The sequence below is a fragment of the Balaenoptera acutorostrata genome, chromosome 3 (assembly GCF_949987535.1).
Source record: "Balaenoptera acutorostrata chromosome 3, mBalAcu1.1, whole genome shotgun sequence".
In the NCBI taxonomy this organism is placed as follows: Eukaryota; Metazoa; Chordata; class Mammalia; order Artiodactyla; family Balaenopteridae; genus Balaenoptera; species Balaenoptera acutorostrata.
The window spans coordinates 79,212,188-79,235,376 of NC_080066.1; the positions used below are offsets into that span (position 1 = coordinate 79,212,188).

The window sequence follows — 23,189 nt, forward strand, 5'->3', positions numbered from 1 at the left end:
CATAGGCACTCTCAACTTTTCCTACACAAAGACAGAATCTTTTTTTTTCTAACAATTTTACTTCCTTTTAGTGTTATAAATTGTCACAAAGCCTGCAAAGTGTCAACTGCAAGATTTACTGGGTCCTCTGAAGAAAACCCATGATACCGGATGTCACTTTCACTGGCATCTCTTCTCCTAAAAATATTTATGCAGTCAACTACGGTACCAAGTGAGGAGGGAAGGGTCAAGATACCAGCAGTGGCCAAAATGGTCACACAGTTGTAAGATGCTGAAAAATAAAGCATTCCAGGTACAAAAATTATCAGAAGAAAAAAAGCTCTTTTGTAGTGTAAGTCATAGAGACAGGCCAAATACCGCCGGAGTAGCCTGAGCTCTTGCTTAGCAGTAGCACTTTTTAAAGCCCACACGAGACCTTGATTTGTGGTATCCATGGGTCCAGCGCCCAGAAATCTCAAGTGCTGGGTTCTTTTCTTCGCTGCTCTTAGTGACCTTGAGCAAATGACTTCAATCCCTGTTACAGGAAACAGGGATAATCCCACAAGCTATCTACCTACACCTTGACTCACAGCTCCTGGCTCCCCAGAGAATGTGATGTGGATTAGAGCCAGGTCCTATGAAAATGAAAATTACCTTATAGATAACTATTATGTAATGAGATTAATCCTCATAACCTCTTCCACAGATCCGGTAAAGCCCCAAATTTTAGCACTTTACTTTCTTCTCTTAACATAATCCCTTGAAAATTGAAGGTTAAGAGTTCATGACTGCAGATTCAGTCTATTTTTCCTGTTTAAACCCAACTTTAATATTTTTTAAAAAATTCTTTCTTACTTGCTAACTCTTCTCAATCAAAACTACACAATACTTTAGGTATCTACACTAAAACAGCATTGTGAATTTTCTATTTAACTTGTATAGACTAATAATAGTCATCCTAGTTGAAAGAGTAAGTTAGTTCATAAATGGCAAGTGTCCTAATCTCCTAAGTCTCAAAATACAGAAATAAAAAGTTAATTAATATCAGAATATCAAGCAGTTTTTTGAAAATGGAGATTTGTACTACCAAGGATATATAGAGAGAGAGAGACATATAGAGAGAGACATATATATGTTATATATATGTTGTTTTGTTTTGTGGAACATGGCAAGCTGATTCTAAAATTTATTTAAATTTAAAAATGCAAAGGGCCAAAAATAGCCAACCCACTCTTGAGTAGGATGGCAGGCTTTACTCCAGCATTATCATAAAGCTATCATAAATAAAGTAGTATAATATTAGCCCAAATAGATTAATGGAATGGAGAAACAGAGAGCACCCAGAAAGGACCAGAGGCTTATACAGGTGCTTGATGAATGGCAGAAGGGCACTGCATAGTGCCAGGACCAGCAGCTATACAAAGGACCCTTCCTCACACAGTCACAAATACATCCCAGGGGGAATCAAAACATAACATAGTAAGAATGGAAAATTGTAAAGCATTTTTTAAATGAAAAGATTTTAAAAGATAATATTTTCATGACTTAAGGATAAGAAAAGATTCCTTAAAAAAAGACACAAAAGACACTAAACATAAAAGATGAATAGATTTGCCATTAAAATGAAGAATTTTTATTCATCAAAAAACCATAACGAGAATGAAAAATAATCAGAGAAGGAGAGGATATTTACAACAGATGTAACTCAATAATGATTAGTACCAAGAATATATACAAATCAATGAGTAAAAGACAGCTGACATGAACGCAACAGAGACAAGTTTTGAATGGGCACTTTTCAAAAGAAGAATTGCAGTGACCAATGAACGTAGGCAGATGCTCAAATTTGTTCCTAATTAGAGAAATGCAAAATAAAACCACAATGAATGTCTCAACATCACACTGGCCAAAGTTAAAGTCTGGCAATATCAAGTGTTGGTGAACTGGAACTCATACACAGCAGGGGAAAAGGAGAGGGATATTAAATGTTAAAGATATGCCTACCTCATAATCCAGCAATTAAACTCCTAGGTAAATGCCCTACAGAAATGTGTTTATGTGCACAAGGATGCTCGTTGCAGCATTGCTTATAATAGCCAAAACCTGAAATCACTATAGAAGTGTCCGTCGCAGTAAATAAAGTGGTCCTAAGGGAATGGCACATCATACAGTAATGAAAATGAATAAATCACACCAACACGCGATGTGAATTGTATAAGCAGTGTTGAGTGAAAGATACCAGACGCAACGTACAGTGTGATTCCATTTTTATATGTCAAAAGTAGGCAAAACAGACTAATCATATTGTTGCACACATAACCGGTAAAACTATTTTCTAAAAGGGGAGTATTGCCATAAAGTCAGAATAGTAGTTACCTCTGGGAGACAAAGGTGAGGCTGGAGGGGACACCCAGGGAGATTTTGGAGTGCTGGCAGTGGCTTTTCTGCATCTGGTTTGTGATTACATAGCTTTTGCTTCACCCATTAAACTGCATATCTGTTTTACGTACATACCTGTTTTATGTACTTTTCTGTATATTTCACAAAATTTAACAGAATGAGAGAGAACTTGTACTACAAAATATTAAGTGATTACAGCCATAATTATTAAAATAGTGTGGAAAACTAGAAGGCCCAGAAATAGGTCCAAGACACAAAAACACAGAGGAATTTAATATTCTATACCAGTACAGTGAAAATTTTTTAAAAATTAAATCTCACCTCATACAATATTCCCAAATAAATTTGAGATGGATTAAAAATTTCCTTGAGTTAAAAATAAGTATAAAAGTGAAATTTTTTAAGTACTAAAAGAAAATAAGGATAAATCTGTAACCATCCTTGGGATAGGGAAGGCAGGCTCCAGCACACCTGCAAAGGTAGACTCCTAAAGAAAACAACTTCTACACAGAAACACCATCAACTGTATTAAAAGGCAAGTAACACATGAAAACAGTAACAACACATGAAAAAAAATGGACATCCTAATTCATAAAAAAACGTATAAACCAATAAAAATGGCAAACTCTCCAAGAGAATATAAGAAAGATATGACTAAGCAATGCTCAAAACAATGAATGTAAATGGTCAATAAACGTGAAAAAACTCTCAACCTTCGTTTGTTATCAAAGAAACACACATTTTAAAGGTAGTCCTTTTCTGTGATTATTGGCAAATATCTTAAAATAGCAATTTGCAGTTCTGGGAGTATGATATATTGCTGGTGGGAATGTTAAAGCAAACAGTCTTTGTGGGGAGTAATGGATATCAAGTCTCAAAAACTTACACTTTCACCTAGCAATTCACTTCTAGAAAGGTACCTTTTGGAAATAAATCACTTTTATGCAGATGTGATTATATTTTAAGATGTTGACCTCATCACTGTTTTCAGGTTACATTATAATTAACAAATTGTGAAACAAGTTGATTTTATTTTTATTTTTTAGTTATTTCTGAGATTTACATTTTAAAGTAATAACTAGAATTATGACTTATAACATTATACCAGAACATATAAGATTTTTAGAAATTTCATGTAATGTCTGAAACATTTATATTAACATATTTCCATACAAATAACCCAAAGAAAGTTTAGTATTAGTTGTTTTGTTTGTTTGTTTGTTTTTGTTTTTTTATACTACAGGCTCTTATTAGTCATCAATTTTATACACACCAGTGTATACATGTCAATCCCAATCGCCCAATTCAGCACACCACCATCCCCACCCCACCGCGGTTTTCCCCCCTTGGTGTCCATACGTTTGTTCTCTACATCGGTGTCTCAATTTCTGCCCTGCAAACCAGTTAATCTGTAGCATTTTTCTAGGTTCCACATACATGCGTTAATATACGATATTTGTTTTTCTCTTTCTGACTTACTTCACTCTGTATGACAGTCTCTGGATCCATCCACCACTCAACAAATGACTCAATTTCGTTCTTTTTTATAGCTGAGTAATATTCCATTGTATATATGTACCACATCTTCCTAATCCATTCGTATGTCGATGGGCATTTAGGTTGCTTCCATGACCTGGCTATTGTAAATAGTGCTGCAGTGAACATTGGGGTGCGTGTGTCTTTCTGAATTATGGTTTTCTCTGGGTATATGCCCAGTAGTGGGATTGCTGGATCATATGGTAACTCTATTTTTACTTTTTTAATGAACCTCCATACTGTTCTCCATAGTGGCTGTATCAATTTACATTCCCACCAACAGTGCAAGAGGGTTCCCTTTTCTCCACACCCTCTCCAGCATTTGTTGTTTGTAGATTTTCTGATGATGCCCATTCTAACTGGTGTGAGGTGATACCTCATTGTAGTTTTGATTTACATTTCTCTAATAATTAGTGATGTTGAGCAGCTTTTCATGTGCTTCTTGGCCACCTGTATGTCTTCTTTGGAGGAATGTCTATTTAGGTCTTCTGCCGATTTTTGGATTAGGTTGTTTGTTTCTTTAATATTGAGCTGCATGAGCTGTTTATATATTTCGGAGATTAATCCTTTGTCCGTTGATTCGTTTGCAAATATTTTCTCCCATTCTGAGGGTTGTCTTTTCGTCTTGTTTATGGTTTCCTTTGCTGTGCAAAAGCTTTGAAGTTTCATTAGGTCCCGTTTATTTTTCTTTTTATTTCCATTACTCTAGGAGGTGGATCAAAAAAGATCTTGCTGTGATTTATGTCAAAGAATGTTCTTCCTGTGTTTTCCTCTAAGAGTTTTATAGTGTCCGGTCTTACATTTAGGTCTCTAATCCATTGTGAGTTTATTTTTGTGTATGGTGTTAGGGAGTGTTCTAATTTCATTCTTTTACATGTAGCTGTCCAGTTTTCCCAGCACCACTTATTGCAGAGACTGTCTTTTCTCCATTGTATATCTTTGCCTCCTTTGTCATAGATTAGTTGACCATAGGTGCGTGGGTTTATCTCTGGGCTTTCTATCTTGTTCCATTGATCTGTGTTTCTGTTTTTGTGCCAGTACCATATTGTCTTGATTACTGTAGCTTTGTAGTATAGTCTGAAGTCAGGGAGTCTGATTCCTCCAGCTCCGTTTTTTTCCTTCAAGACTTCTTTGGCTATTCGGGGTCTTTTGTGTCTCCATACAAATTTAAAGATGATTTGTTCTAGTTCTGTAAAAAATGCCATTGGTAATTTGATAGGGATTGCATTGAATCTGTAGATTGCTTTGGGTAGTATAGTCATTTTCACAATATTGATTCTTCCAATCCAGGAACATGGTATATCTCTCCATCTGTTGGTATCATCTTTAATTTCTTTCATCAGTGTCTTATAGTTTTCTGCATACAGGTCTTTTGTTTCCCTAGATAGGTTTATTCCTAGGTATTTTATTCTTTTTGTTGCAGTGGTAAATGGGAGTGTTTCCATAATTTCTCTTTCAGATTTTTCATCATTAATGTATAGGAATGCAAGAGATTTCTGTGCATTAATTTTGTATCCTGCAACTTTACCAAATTCATTGATTAGCTCTAGTAGTTTTCTGGTGGCATTTTTTAGGATTCTCTATGTATAGTATCATGTCATCTGCAAACAGTGAGAGTTATACTTCTTCTTTTTCAGTTTGTATTCCTTTTGTTTCTTTTTCTTCTCTGATTGCCGTGGCTAGGACTTACAAAACTATGTTGAATAATAGTGGTGAGAGTGGACATCCTTGTCTCGTTCCTGATCTTAGAGGAAATGCTTTCAGTTTTTCACCATTGAGAATGATGTTTGCTGTGGGTTTGTTGTATATGGCCTTTATTATGTTGAGGTAGGTTCCCTCTATGCCCACTTTCTGGAGAGTTTTTTCATAAATGGGTGTTGAATTTTGTCAGAAACTTCTTCTGCATCTATTGAGATGATCATTTGGTTTTTATTCTTCAATTTGTTAATACGGTGTATCACATTGATTGATTTGTGTATATTGAAGAATCCTTGCATCCCTGGGATAAATCCCATTTGATCATGGTGTATGATCCTTTTAATGTGGTGTTGGATTCTGTTTGCTAGTATTTTGTTGAGGATTTTCGCATCTATATTCATCAGTGATATTGGTCTGTAATTTTCTTTTTTTGTAGTATCTCTGTCTGGTTTTGGTATCAGGGTGATGGTGGCCTCATAGAATGAGTTTGGGAGTGTTCCTTCCTCTGCAATTTTTTGGAAGAGTTTGAGAAGGATGGGTGTTAGCTCTTCTCTAAATGTTTGATAGAATTCACCTGTGAAGCCATCTGGTCCTGGACTTTTGTTTGTTGGAAGATTTTTAATCACAGTTTCAATTTCATTACTTGTGATTGGTCTGTTCATATTTTCTGTTTCTTCCTGGTTCAGTCTTGGAAGGTTATACCTTTCTAAGAATTTGTCCATTTCTTCCAGGTTGTCCATCTTATTGGCATAGAGTTGCTTGTAGTAGTCTCTTAGGATGCTTTGTATTTCTGTGGTGTCTGTTGTAACTTCTCCTTTTTCATTTCTAATTTTATTGATTTGAGTCCTCTCCCTCTTTTTCTTGATGAGTCTGGCTAATGGTTTATCAATTTTGTTTATCTTCTCAGAGAACCAGCTTTTAGTTTTATTGATCTTTGCTATTGTTTTCTTTGTTTCTATTTATTTCTGCTCTGGTCTTTATGATTTCTGCCCTTCTGCCAACTTTGGGTTTTGTTTGTTCTCCTTTCTCTAGTTCCTTTAGGTGTAAGGTTAGATTGTTTACTTGGGATATTTCTTGTTTCTTGAGGTAGGCTTGTATAGCTATAAACTTCCCTCTTAGAACTGCTTTTGCTGCATCCCATAGTTTTGGACCGTCGTGTTTTCATTGTCATTTGTCTCTAGGTATTTTTTTTATTTCCTCTTTGATTTCTTCAGTGATCTCTTGGTTATTTAGTAACGTATTGTTTAGCCTCCATGTGTTTGTGTTTTTTACGTTTTGTTCCCTGTATTTCATTTCTAATCTCATAGCGTTGTGGTCAGAAAAGATGCTTCATATGATTTCAGTTTTCTTAAATTTACTGAGGCTTGATTTGTGACCAAGATGTGATCTATCACGGAGAATGTTCTGTGCGCACTTGAGAAGAACGTGTAATCTGCTGTTTTTGGATGGAATGTCCTATAAATATCAATTAAATCTATCTGGTCTATTGTGTCATTTAAAGCTTCTGTTTCCTTATTTATTTTCATTTTGGATGATCTGTCCATTGGTGTAAGTGAGGTGTTAAAGTCCCCCACTATTATTCTGTTACTGTTGATTTCCTCTTTTATAGCTGTTAGCAGTTGCCTTATGTATTGAGGTGCTCCTATGTTGGGTGCATATATATTTATAATTGTTATATCTTCTTCTTGGATTGATCCCTTGATCATTATGTAGTGTCCTTCCTTGTCTCTTGTAACATTCTTTATTTTAAAGTCTATTTTATCTCATATGAGTATAGCTACTCCAGCTTTCTTTTAATTTCCATTTGCATGGAATATCTTTCTCCATCCCCTCACTTTCAGTCTGTATGTGTCCCTAGGTCTGAAGTGGGTCTCTTGTAGACAGCACATAGATGGGTCTTGGTTTTGTATCCATTCAGCAAGCCTGTGTCTTTTGGTTGGAGCATTTAATCCGTTCACTTTTAAGGTAATTAGCGATATGTATGTTCCTATGACCATTTTCTTAATTGTTTTGGGTTTGTTTTTGTAGATCCTTTTCTTCTCTTGTGTTTCCCACTTAGAGAAGTTCCTTTAGCATTTGTTGTAGAGCTGGTTTGGTGGTGCTGAATTCTTTTACCTTTTGCTTGTCTGTAAAGCTTTTGATTTCTCCATCGAATCTGAATGAGATCCCTGCCGGGTAGAGTAATCTTGGTTGTAGGTTCTTCCCTTTCATCACTTTAAGTATATAATGCCACTCCCTTCTGGCTTGTAGAGTTTCTGCTGAGAAATCAGCTGTTAACCTTATGGGAGTTCCCTTGTATGTTGTTTTTCATTTTTCCCTTGCTGCTTTCAATAATTTTTCTTTGTCTTTAATTTTTGCCAATTTGATAACTATGCGTCTCGGCGTGTTTCTCCTTGGGTTTATCCTGCCTGGGACTCTCTGCGCTTCCTGGACTTGGGTGGCTATTTCCTTTCCCATGTTAGGGAAGTTATCGACTATAATCTCTTCAAATATTTTCTCTGTTCCTTTCTCTCTCTCTTCTCCTTCTGGGACCCCTATAATGCGAATGTTGTTGCATTTAATGTTGTTCCAGAGGTGTCTTAGGCTGTCTTCATTTCTTTTCATTCTTTTTTCTTTATTCTGTTCCACAGCAGTGAATTCCACCATTCTGTCTTCCAGGTCACTTATCTGTTCTTCTCCCTCAGTTATTCTGCTATTGATTCCTTCTAGTGTAGTTTTCATTTCAGTTATTGTATTGTTCATCTCTGTTTGTTTGTTCTTTAATTCTTCTAGGCCTTTGTTAAACATTTCTTGCATCTTCTCGATCTTTGCCTCCATTCTTTTTCCAAGGTCCTGGATCATCTTCACTATCATTATTCTGAAATCTTTTTCTGGAAGGTTGCCTATCTCCACTTCATTTAGTTGTTTTTCTGGGGTTTTATCTTGTTCCTTCATCTGGTACATAGCCCTCTGCCTTTTCATCTTGTCTATGTTTCTGTGAATGTGGTTTTTGTTCCACAGGCTGCAAGATTGTAGTTCTTCTTGCTTCTGCTCTCTGCCCTCTGGTGGATGAGGCTATCTAAGAGGCTTGATGGGAGGGACTGGTGGTGGGCAGAGCTGAATGTTGCTCTGGTGGGCAGAGCTCAGTAAAACTTTAATCCACTTGACTGTTGATGGGTGGGGCTGGGTTCCCTCCCTGTTGGTTGTTTGGCCTGAGGCAACCCAACAGTGGAACCTACCTGGGCTCTTTGGTGGGGCTAATGGCAGACTCTGGGAGGGCTCACGCCAAGGAGTACTTCCCAGAACTTCTGCTGCCAGTGTCCTTGTCCCCACAGTGAGCCACAGCCACCCCCTGCCTCTGCAGGAGACCCTCCAACACTAGTAGGTCTGGTTCAATCTCCCCTGGGGTCACTGCTCCTTCCCCTGGGTCCCGATGGGCACACTACTTTGTGTGTGCCCTCCAAGAGTGGAGTCTCTGTTTCCCCCAGTCCTGTCGAAGTCCTGCAATCAATTCCCACTAGGCTTCAAAGTCTGATTCTCTAGGAATTCCTCCTCCCGTTGCCAGACCCCCAGGTAGGGAAGCCTGACGTGGGGCTCAGAACCGTCGCTCCAGTGGGTGGACTTCTGTGGTATGTGTTCTCCAGTCTGTGAGTCACCCACCCAGCAGTTATGCGATTTGATTTTACTGTGATTGCGCCCCTCCTACTGTCTCATTGTGGCTTCTCCTTTGTCTTTGGATGTGGGTATCTTTTTTGGTGAGTTCCAGTGTCTTCCTGTCAATGATTGTCCAGCAGCTAGTTGTGATTCTGGTGTTCTTGCAAGAGGGAGTGAGAGCACGTCCTTCTACTCTGCCATCTTGGTTCCTCTCCAGTCAGTTTGTTGATATCATTTTGTCTTCTGGGGGCCATTCTCAGGATAAACATTCATTGGTGAAGAGCATTGGCTTTGGGGTTGGATGACGGCTTGAGTTTGAGGCCCGATTCCTTACCTGGCTAGATGTGGAAACCTACTGCTATGCCTCAGTTTTCCTCACTTATCAACAAGTTGATTTTAAAAGTTACGGTACACCCACAAAATGGAATATTCTGCAGCTATCTAAAATGCAAAATATTTAGTATGTGAAAATGTTTACAGTGTATAGAGCAGACTGTTAACCGGTGTATGGTTGTATTATTGAAAACAGAAATGTATAGCTATGCATAGAAAAGTATGCATATGTACACGTACCCAAATGTTAACAGAGGCCCCCTCTCGGTGGTAGGACTACAGGGGGACTGTGTGTGTATGTGCATGTGAGCCCTCCCATGATCCAGCTTTCCAGAAATAACATGTATTCATTCTATAAAGGAGCATCAAATAACTTTAGGATGTGAAATCATTTACAATTAGTTTTAAAAACTAAAAATAATGGACTTGTTTGCTCAGCATATTTCTACATTTGCTTTTTGTTGGGAGGAGGGCAGAAGGGAGATGGAAAGCAGTAGCCATTCCTGGAAGGACATGACATAGAACTGAGCCCTTCCTATCACACGTACATCTGCCTAAATGTGTTCTTTTTTTTTTTTTTTTTTTTAATTTTATTTATTTATTTATTTATTTATGGCTGTGTTGGGTCTTCGTTTCTGTGTGAGGGCTTTCTCTAGTTGCGGCAAGTGGGGGCCACTCTTCATCGCGGTGCGCAGGCCTCTCACTATCGTGGCCTCTCCCGTTGCGGAGCACAGGCTCCAGACGCGCAGGCTCAGCAATTGTGGCTCACGGGCTTAGTCGCTCCGCGGCATGTGGGATCTTCCCAGACCAGGGCTCGAACCTGTGTCCCCTGCATTGGCAGGCAGATTCTCAACCACTGCGCCACCAGGGAAGCCCCTAAATGTGTTCTTGATCAAATTTCATAAACGAAAAGTCTCCTTTAAAGTTAAGTTACATTTAATTAAGCACCAGTAAAACATCACTATTAGCATCTTGAAGTTGCTCTAATTAATATTTTATTCTTTCAACACTGTTTAAAGGCGCCAACATATTAGACAAAGAAAACTTTGATAACATATGTGTTAACTTCTCTGGAGACAACCATAGTCCTTTAAAATTACATATATATGAGACTGAGGTTTCTGTAGCATACATAACCCTCTTTTGGGGGGGAAAAAAGCAATATATTGATAACAAACCAATGGTAGCTTTAAAAAATTTTTTGGTTTTCTTATCAAGCTGAACCTATCATCTGTTAGAACAATGAAGTCAAGTCAGGCCAGGCCTACGAACAGCTTCTCCCTTCACGTACATCAATCATCTTAGACTTTTCCTGTTCCTCATGTTACTCCAGACAAATCTGGTCACCTAGAAAGACCATCCACCCTCCAGCATCAACTAAAAGTACCCCTTATTCCTAATCAGAAGAAAGAAGACATTTTTCCTAAGGGAAGACAGAAGGAAACAAACATTTTAAGCATTTTCTATGAGTGTCTTCCTTGGTATTTCACATCCAATACTGTAACAGCCCCATGCAACATGCACAAAATTCTCTAGATTGCTCCCTTCATTACTCAAAAAAGGAGAGAACTATATTTTCGTAATTCATTTTAGGTGATGCCTGGGACAACTAAATAATTCACTGAAAGACATGTAATAAACGCTATTTGGTAGAGGTAAGTATAAAGAAAAAAGCAGTTAATCACCTGCTTTCATTTGGCTTAGAGAAAAAAATGTGCTCTACTATATACTAAAATATCAGACCAACACACAACATACTGCAAAAGTTTAATATAATGTGATTAAACACAATATTCAAATATTAAACTTTTCAAGCACATGAAAGTTAACTTCTGAAAGTGGGCTATTTTTATAGCTTCCTTGTTGTAACTTGACAAAATTCTTTCTCTCAACAATGTCTGACACTGATCTTGATACTTGTTAGAAAGTCTGATGTAAGATAATGAGATCTCAACAGGCAGAGATTTAGGAGAAGATCCAAATGCCCATCTTCAGAATTCATCATCGGAGGACTGATCATCGCCTTCATCCTTTACTTCTCGGTATTTCCTCAAAGACTCCCCTTCTGGATTATAGCTCTGCATTTTAATATTCAGTCTTTCAGCTAATTTTTGTGCTGCGAGCTTGGCTTGCATCTCCTTTAAAACAAAAAATGAAGCAAAAATTACACACACCTTTTCCCTACAATTTTTCAATGGGAAGTCATTGGAACACAACCGGAAATAAAGGGGCATTCCAGCCCAGTCAGTGTTCTCTACCGCACTCTGACTGTGCCTACCACAGACACCACATGGCAGGGCTGGGGAGAACTACTACTAGCCTGCTATAGTGGTAGTGACAGACTTCCACTGATAAACAATGTGCACTGAAATATCCACCTCTACGTGAGAAACTGAGGAATCAGCTTAGCACTACGACAGTTATAAACATGAAAACATCTTCAAGTATGTGGGCACGTGCATGTGTATATACAACCCTGAAGAACAATCTGAGCTATCAGATGTCAAAAATCACTAATGCTGTACTGATCCTCCAACTGGAAGAATCTTCTTTCCTAGATTAAATCATGGCTTCCAGGCTTGAGAGTTACATTTCGATGCCACAATGAAAATCAAAGAATACTAAAAACTGATTATCCCTCTCCAAATTAACTCCCATGAAAAGTACTATGCAGTAAAAAGTCTAAGTAAATCTTAGACATTGGCAATGTGCTTCTATACATGCAAGGACACCATCACTGACTGATGGCAGGTGGCAACGCTCATTCCTACTCTGGCTCTTCACTTTTCTCAGGCTGCCCGCACAAACCACTGGAACTTGTTTATGTCCCTCCCCTAAGGCCACGGATAGCACAGGTAGGTGGGACTGAAGTGGAACTTCTACTACCAAGGAAACCAATTCCAAACTGAATGGTTTAATTCAACCTAAAAATAACTTCGGACAGGCATTTAGGATCAAATAGACAACTTAAAAAATAATTCCTCAATGCTTAGTTACAACTAGGCAATAACTTGAATGCACTGAGAGGAAGAAAACTGGCTTTTAAAAAGGACTGCCTTGAAAATCCCAATCCATGCCAACGGAGCTTTTATGAAAAGCCAAGGCAGAATAACAAATTAATTTTGTAGTAACTGACATATAGTACCCAATTAAAATCTACCTAAGCAAAACTAGGTTTGGCTGCTGTTTTCCTGGAGGCTCAAATTATTAATATCTAAGTGTATCAGACCCTTTCTTTCCCCCCAATGGTCCTCACACTTAATTTTCTCCCATCCCATTATTTTATACCCAAACTGTCAACATACATATTTAAAGTTCCATGCAGAACACACAGATCTTTGAAGAAAGTGCTATCCAAAATTAAGTGACCAAAAGTAGAAGATGCTTCAGTCTTCCCAAGGGCCTGCAGGCCTGCGTGTCCGACCCCAACTGTCTGTTCCTAACAAACCACTACCTCCCCATCCCTCTCCTGCTCTCCCTGTATTGAAGGAGCTTGGAAACCACACTTCCCTGATTCTCTTAGCAGGGTTCCAGTTAGATTCCACCACTGACAAGCTCTCGCATAGGTTTTTTAAGGTGGAAGACCAAGAAGCAATACTACTGCTACCTACAGCCTGGGCTTTCAGAGATGTGAAATTTTGCAGTAGTCTCCCCACATTTCCTGGCAAATACCACCTTGATGTCACAGGTAGCTGTGATCATCTCCAGCTGTTCCCTGCAGTTCCAGCAAACTTGAGACTCTGCAAGCTAGAGGCACACATCTGAGACCTGATGGCGTCAGCTGACCATGTCTCTAGCACCTAATCCCTTCTACTAGATCCCGCTCTCCCTGAACCACCTGGAGTAAATTCTTACTCAAGCAGCGTCCAACATGCAGACAAGAAAGAAGTCATATCCTAAATACCTCATAACTCTGTTTCTGCTGTTTCTGAAGTGCCAGCGACTCCTCTGTGGAGAGCAGCTGTGTAGGCATGTGGTGGAGTGGCAGAAGCCGGGCTGCTGTGATGTCATCGAGATGCTTCCTGTCCCTGCGCCGTCGCTCTTCTGAGGAGACAGGAGACCCCCTCCTCTGACAAGGACTCACCAAATCACGTTGATGTGAAGGTAATCTGAAGAACGCAACACTTATGTTACACGACCAGACTACTTCCTTTTCATAGACACACATTTGCAACATTCATACACACAAAAGTGGCCTTTAACCTTGGCAGTTAATTCTTCTACAAAAGTAATAGTAAGCCCTTTACCACTATTTACATGTGTAGATAAAACGTTATTTTTTTTTTAACATATTTACCTCAAAAACAGAAATATTTAAATTGGCACCTTTTTGGCAAGTAATTTGACAACGTGTTGCTCTAACAGACAGTAGGTTTAGATAGACTCTTTGCCTTTCCCTTCTCTCTTCAAAGCTTATACTTGAGCAGAAGTCTGTTTTCATTTTCTTCATTCAAAAACATTTGCAAAGGGGCTTACTGTCCAGCAGAGGGAAATAAACTTGTAAACAGTTTCAGTGCAGTATAATATCACAGGTGCTATGACACAGGCCCACACATGGTACACTGGAACAAAAAGGTGGCAACAGCCAGTTGTAATGGGAGACAGGGTGGTTGTCAGAAGCGCTTCAAAAGAGTGCAATTTGAGGAGTCTCAGAATAATAAGAATTCGGCATGTAAATGATGGGATCCCTGATGGTGTCCCAGCAGGGAGTGAGGAGTGACAGGGCTGCAGCACACAGGAAGCACAGGAAGTGGAGAGAATGGAAAAGGCAGCAAGATACAGCTGGGGGAGTAGGCTGGGTCCAGTCCACAGTGAAGACTTCTGTTCTATTTAACAGGTTCAGGTTTACGTTTTACAAACTGCACTCTGGCAGCAGTGGAGAGGATGGACTGGTAGAGTTAAGACTAGGTCAGGACAGACCACAACCATAGCCCAAGAGAGCGATGAGAGTCTTCACTTTGGCAGGAGAAAGGATGCACATAAGAATGATTAGAGATGAAGGTCCAGGAAATATACTGTGAGGTTCCATGGCTAGCAGATATGGAAAGGAGGGAAAGAAAGAAGGTGGTGGCACTACTGACTTAGGGAATATGGGAGAAAGCAGTTTGGGAAGAAATGAGTTCTGCTTTGTACATGATAAACCTAAGGTGCCACAGATCACCCCCACATGGTCGGGTTTCACAGCTACACAAAGCTGAAGTTCTGGGAAGATTTGGACTAGAAGTAGATGACGGGCAGCCTCCAGCATCCAGAAGAGCCAGAAGAGCATGTAGGAGGCCAAAGGAAGAGTAGAAAAGAAGCCAAAGGACACCCTCATCCCACCTCCCAACCTCCATTTTCTACAGCCTGACTCACCAAGGCCTGGCCTGTTCTGATAACTGCACCTCTGTCTCTGTCTCTCGTAAACTTCCCTTGGGAACCCTCATTGATACTCCCTTACTCTCCTCCCACTTCCAGCTAAACGACCATAATACAGAACCAGGATCAGTGTATTCTCTGTTGTATATATTGACTAGATGATGCTTCTGGTCTTCTGACTCCCTAGAAGTGAGGAAAGATACCTCACCAAGCACAAGATGACCAACTACTTAATCAACGATTACTTTTTATTCCTAACTAAAAATTAATGTAACAATTCTAGTTTTCTATGCAGAAGAAATAGTTTTGAGGTTATAAAAATGAATGGTAAGATAGGACTAAACTTTAAAGTCTCTATAATAAAATAATTGATTTTAGGTATTTTTACCTATATAGGCTTTCAGTTTTTCAAAGAAAGGCAGTAGTGGTTAGACTTTGTATCTGATGTCACATTCTTATAAATCTACTCCCTGGTTTGAATGTTATATTTGCATATGAATAAATAATACTCTTTGCAAAGAGCTTTTGTTTTTCTGAAGATCTCAGACACAAAACTATGACAAGGACCTTAGAAGCAGGGTTCATTTGCTCCTCCTGCCCAAATCTGTTTTCAGTTTTTTTAACCCCTTCTCAGCTCCCTTCCTCTTGAAATTATTATACAGTTCAACGTTCTTCCAAGTGTGTAAGCCTCGAGTCCTCAACTAGGTCGTAAACTCCATAAGGAGCAGAATCTTTACTCTTGTATGGCCACAGCATCTCCTGCTTACATATAGTGAGCACACAAATATTTTTTATTGAGAAAGGCTATCAGCTCCTGCAATTGTTTTCCCCTTAGCTTACAGTCTAGTCAAAGGGGGAACTACATACCAGAAAATGGTTCTGGAAAAAACTGTAATAAATTCTCTAACTCCATGTTTAATATGAGACATTGCCAAACTCTCCTGAAATTTAACACTCCATCTGCCATTGAAGACCTTTTCAATTATTTGGCTAAAAAAACTAAAGCATTTTTCAACAGGAATCCTCCACTCCAGCCAGGCTAGTTTCCCTGTTTCCACAACACCCTCATTCCCAAGTACAAGCAGTTCTCACACCAAGTCCACTGACCTTAAAGCATTCTCCCAGTTTTTTGAGTTTAACTGTGACAAGCCTGCTTCTGATGGTACTTACACATTGGTTTTAAATTTATGCTGTAGGGGCACGGGGTTTTTGGCTCGCATTTCTAGCACTTCCATGTAATGAGGCTTCTTCTGCAGCCCACTCCAAAGGCCAGCCAAGTTCTCAGGACTCTGGTTTTCTTCTGAGTGGTGTTCAACGGGGTCTGCAATGGTGATCCTTTGTAATCTATCAATAAACAGGTTGTCCAAGCTGCTAGGATGATCCTCCGCTTGACTTGAAGCAGGATGCTGAGTGAGGGGCCCACTAGCTGCAGATGAGGAAGGCGTGGCAGTTCTGATGCTGGAAGCTGGGCGTTCGCTCACTGTGTGTTCAGCCTCAGGGGCCTGAGCATCGCCCCTGAGAGTCGGATGTGCCAGTCCCTGTTGTAGTGAGGTTGTCTGAGACGACGTGACGTTTGCTACAGAGGAACAGCCAGGAACTGGTGATGAAGTATCAAGTATCTGGTCAGAATTCTGGGCCTTATCTGTGTCCCCATCAACAACTGTAATCGCTTTTTGCCTCTCCTTACAGTCTAAACTAACGGGATGAAAGAGTTCACTTCTTCCTCTAACTTCTTCACGTTCTGCAATGGCAGCTTTCAGTTTGGCGACGGAGTCTAAGATCTTTTTACCTTTGTCGGGCAATTTGCAAATGAATTTTCTGGCAAAAGGAAAAGAACAGGTATACATTAGAGACAGCCGTGTTTTTAAACTTGAGATATACAGACAAAAAAGCATTCTCAAAGGGAGAAGAATCAGTCTTTTAAGTCAAAAATCCAATTTCCAACTTCCCCAAAACAGGAATGAAATAAGAGAATCATTATCCAAATACCCCCCAAAAAGAAGGGGCTGCAGGAAGAATAGGGAATATGCCTCATTTGTCTCATCTAATTAGAATTTCTGCAAAAGTATTTTAAGCATTATACTAATATAAGACATCCCCCAAATCATCAGTTTTTAAAAGTGTGATCTCCAAGACCTTCGTGGGGAGGGGAGGTGGATGGATCTGCAAGATCAAACCTATTTTAATAATAACACTAAGATACTATTTGGCATTTTCACTCTCATTTTCTTACCATGAGTACAGGGGAGTTTGCCAGAGGCCACATGATATGGATGATATCATTGCTCTGATGGCTAATAGAATGTGTGTGCTTGTGTATTCTTGTGTTTTAAGGATTCTCACTTGTAATTCCTAAGACAATGATAAATATGAGTAGATATGACACACAAGAGCTCTTCAGGATGCTAAGTCTTAACAGTAAAAGGGGTCCTAAGACCAAAAAGTTAACTCACTACTATAGATTAAAATCCCATTCTCACGAAGTCAGAATAGTTGTAAGAAGCCCCCCCAAGTGATCATTTGCCCCTTTTGCTAAGTGGCAGAACTTCCTTTTCTGATTTCCTTTTCTTCAGCCATACAATAAAATGGGAAGGGAAGGTTACGTCTCAGGCCCCCTATTCTTTATGACACTACATTCATTCCCCCAATTCTAACTTAACATCCGTCTGCAGTTGCGATGCCTATGTTTTCCCAACCTTCTCTCTCTCTCTCTCGAGCCTCCTGACCACTTCTCCAGCTTTTAATCAGATATAATTAACTCTTCCATCAACTCAGCTCTGGTAAATCAATCTCAGACCTATTCCCCTCCCCCAACTTTCCTATTTTTATTAATGGTGCTCCATACAGGCTGGAAACTTCAGCCATCTCTGTCGACTACATATTCAAATTACCCTACACCTGATGAAGTTTTCCCAATCCCACAACTACCCTTCTAGTTCACTTTCTTACAACCCCCCTATTGGGAACCTCTCTGAAAATATCCTCCTACTCTCTTCTGCCTCTTATTCCTTCAAACTATCCTGCACCGACCTGCTAAAATCAGCTTCCTAAAAAATCATTTTCATTATACCGATCCTCTGCTAAAATCCATTAAGTCTACCAGCTGAATGGGAGTCAAACTTTCTTTGCCTAATAAAACAACTCTTTTATCCCACTCTTCCCATTTCCTACAGTTCCTGTAAAAATAGGGATCTACAGATGAAACTGACTAGATGTTTGGGGCACTACTGGGGAGGAGTGGGGGAGAAAGGATTTGGGATACAGATCCCCCCCTTCGGAGAACCGACACAGGAGCTGAGTAAAACCAACGAGGAGCTGATGACGAGCTGAAACTCTAGGAAGCCATCCCCACAGGCGCCCCGCAGCTGGCTGGACGCGGTCGGCTCTGCGTCTGTAGGCCGGCCACTCGCCCGTGCGCCTGGAATGGACCTGACTGAGGCAAGGTCACCTTCCAGGGACCGGATCGGGGTGGGGGCGGGGAGGGACGCGTCCCAGGGAGCTTGAACCAGAGGAGCCCGGCGGTGACTCGGCGGGACCCAAGCTTACACGTTGCGCAAAAGTCTCTCCTGGCGCTTCAACATCTCCCGCAGCTCCGCCAAACTCCGCTGCCCCAAGTCCTCGGGAGCTTGGGGCTCGAAGCCGCGGGGCAGCGAGAACATTCTGCGGGGGCTGAGGCTGGCGAGGCGGCGGGCACTCGGCGTCCTCGGCAGCCCCTGCTGCTGGCGCCGGATCCGCGGCCGGCGGGGACTCCGGCGAACGAGCGGGAGTCGCCATTTTCCCGGAAGAACAGTCTTCTTCTAGCCGAATCGAGCTTTATTGAAACGCCGGAAACAAACACGGACAGGGAGGAGGGGTGGCCGGAGGGGCGGGAAGGAACGGAAGTTGCCGGGTGACGTCACGCGTCGGCGGGGCGCGCTTTCGAGTCGCTTGTTCTTCCTCTGTGCATCCGCTCTCCGACTATTACATTCAGAAAGTATTAGGTGAGTGCTCTGGGCCCTGCCCTTGAGGAGTCGACCGAGTGGGGGAGGGGGGCAGACATTAATCAAGTAACAGTCAAAAAATAGAATTATAAGACGGCCACAGGCACCAGGGAATGTATCTTCGAGAAGTGAACTACATGTGGAAGCCTGAGTGATGAGTTGGTTAGCAGTTGGTGAGGTTGGGGGATGTGCCGGGCACGGGAGGCCCTGGCCTATGGCGTGGCCTTCCAAGTGCAAGGCTTAGTGAAGCCCTCAAATGTTAAAGTTGGAAGGACCCTTAGGGACCATGAGCGTTTCTCAATGGGGTTCTGTGGCAGTTGGAGCAGGACTTTTCTTCGTTTGCGGGACTGCCTCAGGCATTGCAAGATATTTGGTGTCTGGCTTCTGCCCACTAGTTGCTTTGGCACTCCTGAGTCCTCGTAACAATACAAAACGCACCTCTCCCCGACACGCGCGCGCGCACACACACACACACGATTAAAACGCAACTCTCCCCGACACACACACACACACACACACACACACGCGATTGCAAAGCCCCACAAGAGGTGATGGGGGTGGGAGGTGCTGTACAAGCCAGTGGAGAACCTCTCACAGTTCCCTATTTTGCCTATAGAAAAACAAAGGCACAAAACCTGAGGTTTTCCCAGGGCACAAAACTATTAAGTGAGAACATCAGATTTTAGACACAAATGCCCAGGTGCTCTTTCTACCATACCAATTTGAAAATCTCCTTCCAAATTGTGAGAAAGTTTTTTAGGCTGTTGAAGAAAGCAGTATAATAAGCATCACACCTAGCTCTTACCTTCTCTGTAGTTCAGCAAGGAGAGCTGTGTCCCAAAGAAAATAGTGGGAAGCATGCTATAGTCATAACAGACATCCACTGGGAGTTTTGAAAAACCCTATAACCTCCAACACCAGTCTCCCCCTTCTTTGATATGGAAAATTTACATTTTCTCCGTCCTTTGTATGGTGCTATAATAAACACAAGCAATTCCCTCCCAATCAGGCAGAAGGCTAGATAAAATCTGAAGCTACTTGAGGGAGCACAGCTGAAGCCGTTTCTGTATCCTTGCAATCTAGTCCATTCTGATCAGTTTAATGTATCAAAATTCTCAACATAAACCCTGCTTTGAAGCCCAGAATTTCAGTAACCTGCTCCATCCCTAGCTAAATGAGAAGTACTTGAGTAAGGCCCTTGTCAGATAGCAGTCCCCTGACAAGCTCCCCCAAAGCCTTTCTCACCCTGTCCCTGGACTGCAGCTGAAGGCCTTTATTCCCCCTTCTGAGCCTGGGCCACAGGTGCCCTCAAAGCAAGGATGCTTTCTCTCAAGCCTCAGAATTTTGTCCGCAGCTGTTTTCCTTTTGTGGAAGGCTGTCCCTTTTCCCCTAGCTCATTATAAATCTTAGCTCAAGTCTCACCTTCTCCCTGAACCTTCTTAGATTATTCCAACCCAGATTGCTCTCTGAGCATAACTATAGTGCTTAGAACGTATTATGCTTCTCCGGTTGTATTGTGCATGGTGATTTCTTTTCTAACAAACTTGTAAAGTCAGGGAATTCTGTCAAGGAGCTATATTTGTGCTTTTCTATCTCCCCTATTGCATATAGCAGGTACTAAATAATAGGATCTCCCTCTCATAATTTTTCTCTCTGCGTTTCCCCCATATTCCCCTTCTTAGTGAAATACTCTTCTGTATATACAGATCTTAAGCTTTTAATATAAACATTAACCATAATTACTGTGAAAATATTTTCAGTGGTATGGGATAGAATCTTTTACACAACATAACTTAGGACTTCAAGTTATCATAATACAAATCTGAATTCCTAACAACAGGTGCACCAACTGTCTAGTTCTCTAATCAATAACCAAGAGGCTTAGCAAGTGAAGAAATTTGGTCAAACTTTAGATGTTTCTGTGAAAGTGGTTTTTTTTGCTGAGATTAACATTCAAATCAGTTGACTTAGAGTAGTAAATCAGATCACCCCCTATAGTATGCATGGGACTCAGCCGATCAGTTGAAGCTCTTAAGAAAACAAAGATTGACCTTCCCCCCCACCCCACCCCGCCCCACCCCACCCCACCCCCGCCAGCAAGAAGGATCTCTCTCTCTCTCCCTCTCTCTCCCTCTCTCTCCCTCTCTCTCCCTCTCTCTCCCTCTCTCTCCCCCTCTCTCCCCCTCTCTCCCCCTCTCTCCCTCTCTCTCCCCCCCCTCCCTCCCTCTCTCTCTCTCTCTCTCTCTTTCTCTCTCTCTTCCTCTCTCTCTCTCTTCCTCTCTCTCTCTCTCTCTCTCTCTCTCATAATGGATGATACAATTGTCAATACACAAACACACACACCCTATTGGGTCTTTCACTCCTAATACAGAGCCCAATCTCATCAATCTGTTAGGAAAATCAAGGCTTGATTGATGACTGGCCTTCAGGGTGAGAGAGCTGACTGAGGAGAGAGGAGGCTCGCTTTTGCTCTGCCCTGGTACGTGCTGAGCACATGGAGAAGAGATGAAAACCAAGGGTCATAAACAACTATGAAACAAATTCTATTTTCGTGTGTGTGTGTGAGAATGTGGTTTTTCTTAACCATCCATGTGGAAATGGAACATGCTGAACTTTGAGTCAAGTCCATAGCAACCATAGCTAATGAAAAATTAATCAAGAGTGGTAAACCCAAGACTTAATTGGACGATGGCTGACACCTGTGTACCATTTACCAACCCTCTTCCAGTCAGTCCCCCAAAGTGCTTTCTCGATGGACCAGTCTTGCAGCTGCCTCATCTGTCTGTCCTTCAGCGCAGAATTTCACAAATAACTGACAGGAGCCTGGCCAGTTCGGGAAGAGAAAGTAAGGGAAGGAACAGGCAATTGGAATTGGGTATGAGAAAAACAGAGTGAAAAAAGGAAAGAGAAAGGACCTGGTAGAGAGGGAGAGAAAAAAGAGGCAGGAGCAATAAGGGGAATCCATTTCTGTGCACAGGTATCAGAAACAGAAAGCCTCATAGGAAGCTCTATGCTGAGGAATTCACAGATTTACTTCCCTTCCAGCTCTATACTTCTACAAAATGTCACATTTCCCCTCTTTGTATTTCTGTGTGATCCCACCGCAACAAAAGATTTTCCTCAGCTACCCAAGGGTTTAGGCTGTAAAGTGCATGTACTCCACACTAAAAGTAAATTCTTTTTTTTTTTTTTTTTTACTTTCTGTACTTTTTATTTTTTTAACTTAAAGATTTTTAAATTTTATTTAAAAATTTTTTTTTATTTGAGTATAATTGCTTTACAATGTTGTGTTAGTTTCTGCTGTGCAATGAAGTGAATCAGCTCTATATATACTATATCCCCTCCCTCTTAGATCTCCCTCCCACCCACCCACCCATCTCGGTCATCACAGAACACTGAGCTGAGCTTCCTGTGCTTTATAGCATGTTCCCATTAGCTATCTATTGTACACATGGTAGTGTATATATGTCAATCCTAATCTCCCAGTTTGTCCCACCCTCCCCTTCTCCCCCCCCCCCCACCGTGTCCACATGTCTGTTCTCTATGTCTGCATCTCTATTCGTGCCCTGCAAATATGTTCATCTGTACCATTTTTCTAGATTCCACATATATGCGTTAATATACGATATTTGTTTTTCTCTTTCTGGCTTACTTCACTCTGTGACAGACTCTAGGTCCATCCACAATCTCTACAAATGACCCAGTTTCGTTCCTTTTTATGGCTAATATTCCATTGTATATATGTACCACATCTTCTTTATCCATTCATCTGTCGTTGGACATTTAGGTTGTTTTCATGTCCTGGCTATTGTAAATAGTGCTGCAGTGAACACAGGGGTACATGTGTCCTTTTGAATTATGGTTTTCTCAGGATATATGCCCAGTAGTGGGATTGCTGGGTCGTATGGTAGTTCTATTTTTAGTTTTTTTAAGGAACCTCCATATCGATCTCCATAGTGGCTGTATCAATTTACATTCCCACCAACAGTGCAAGAGGGTTCCCTTTTCTCCACACCCTTTCCAGCATTTATTGTTTGTAGATTTTTTGGTGATGGCCATTCTGACCAGTGTGAGGTGATACCTCAGTGTAGTTTTGATTTGCAATTCTCTAATAATTAGTGATGTTGAGCATCCTTTCATGTGCCCCTTGGCCATCTGTATGTCCTCCTTGGAGAGATGTCTATTTACGTCTTCATCCATTTTTTGATTGGGTTGTTTGTTTTTTTGATATTGAGCTCAATGAGCTGTTTGTATATTTTGGAGATTAATCCT

General features: G+C 40.9%; 1 protein-coding gene and 1 long non-coding RNA gene across 3 annotated transcripts in view; one reads left to right on the plus strand and one right to left on the minus strand.

The window, feature by feature from the left end:
* Positions 1 to 10,551: 10,551 nt before the first annotated feature.
* On the minus strand, positions 10,552 to 18,743 carry POLR2M (RNA polymerase II subunit M). The gene is made up of 4 exons (XM_007165938.2): positions 18,484 to 18,743; positions 16,108 to 16,755; positions 13,484 to 13,688; positions 10,552 to 11,717 (listed from the first exon to the last, which is right to left on the minus strand). Exons 1-4 carry the CDS (start codon positions 18,594 to 18,596, stop codon positions 11,571 to 11,573), a joined length of 1,113 nt encoding a protein of 370 aa, XP_007166000.2. The 5' UTR covers positions 18,597 to 18,743; the 3' UTR covers positions 10,552 to 11,570.
* A 90-nt stretch (positions 18,744 to 18,833) lies between these two features.
* Positions 18,834 to 23,189, plus strand: part of LOC103007194 (uncharacterized) — a 69,739-nt gene continuing 65,383 nt past the window's right edge. For both annotated transcript variants that reach the window (XR_009007587.1, XR_449641.2), the window contains exon 1: positions 18,834 to 18,917. This is a non-coding gene — a long non-coding RNA (uncharacterized LOC103007194). The remainder of the gene's footprint in view (positions 18,918 to 23,189) is intronic.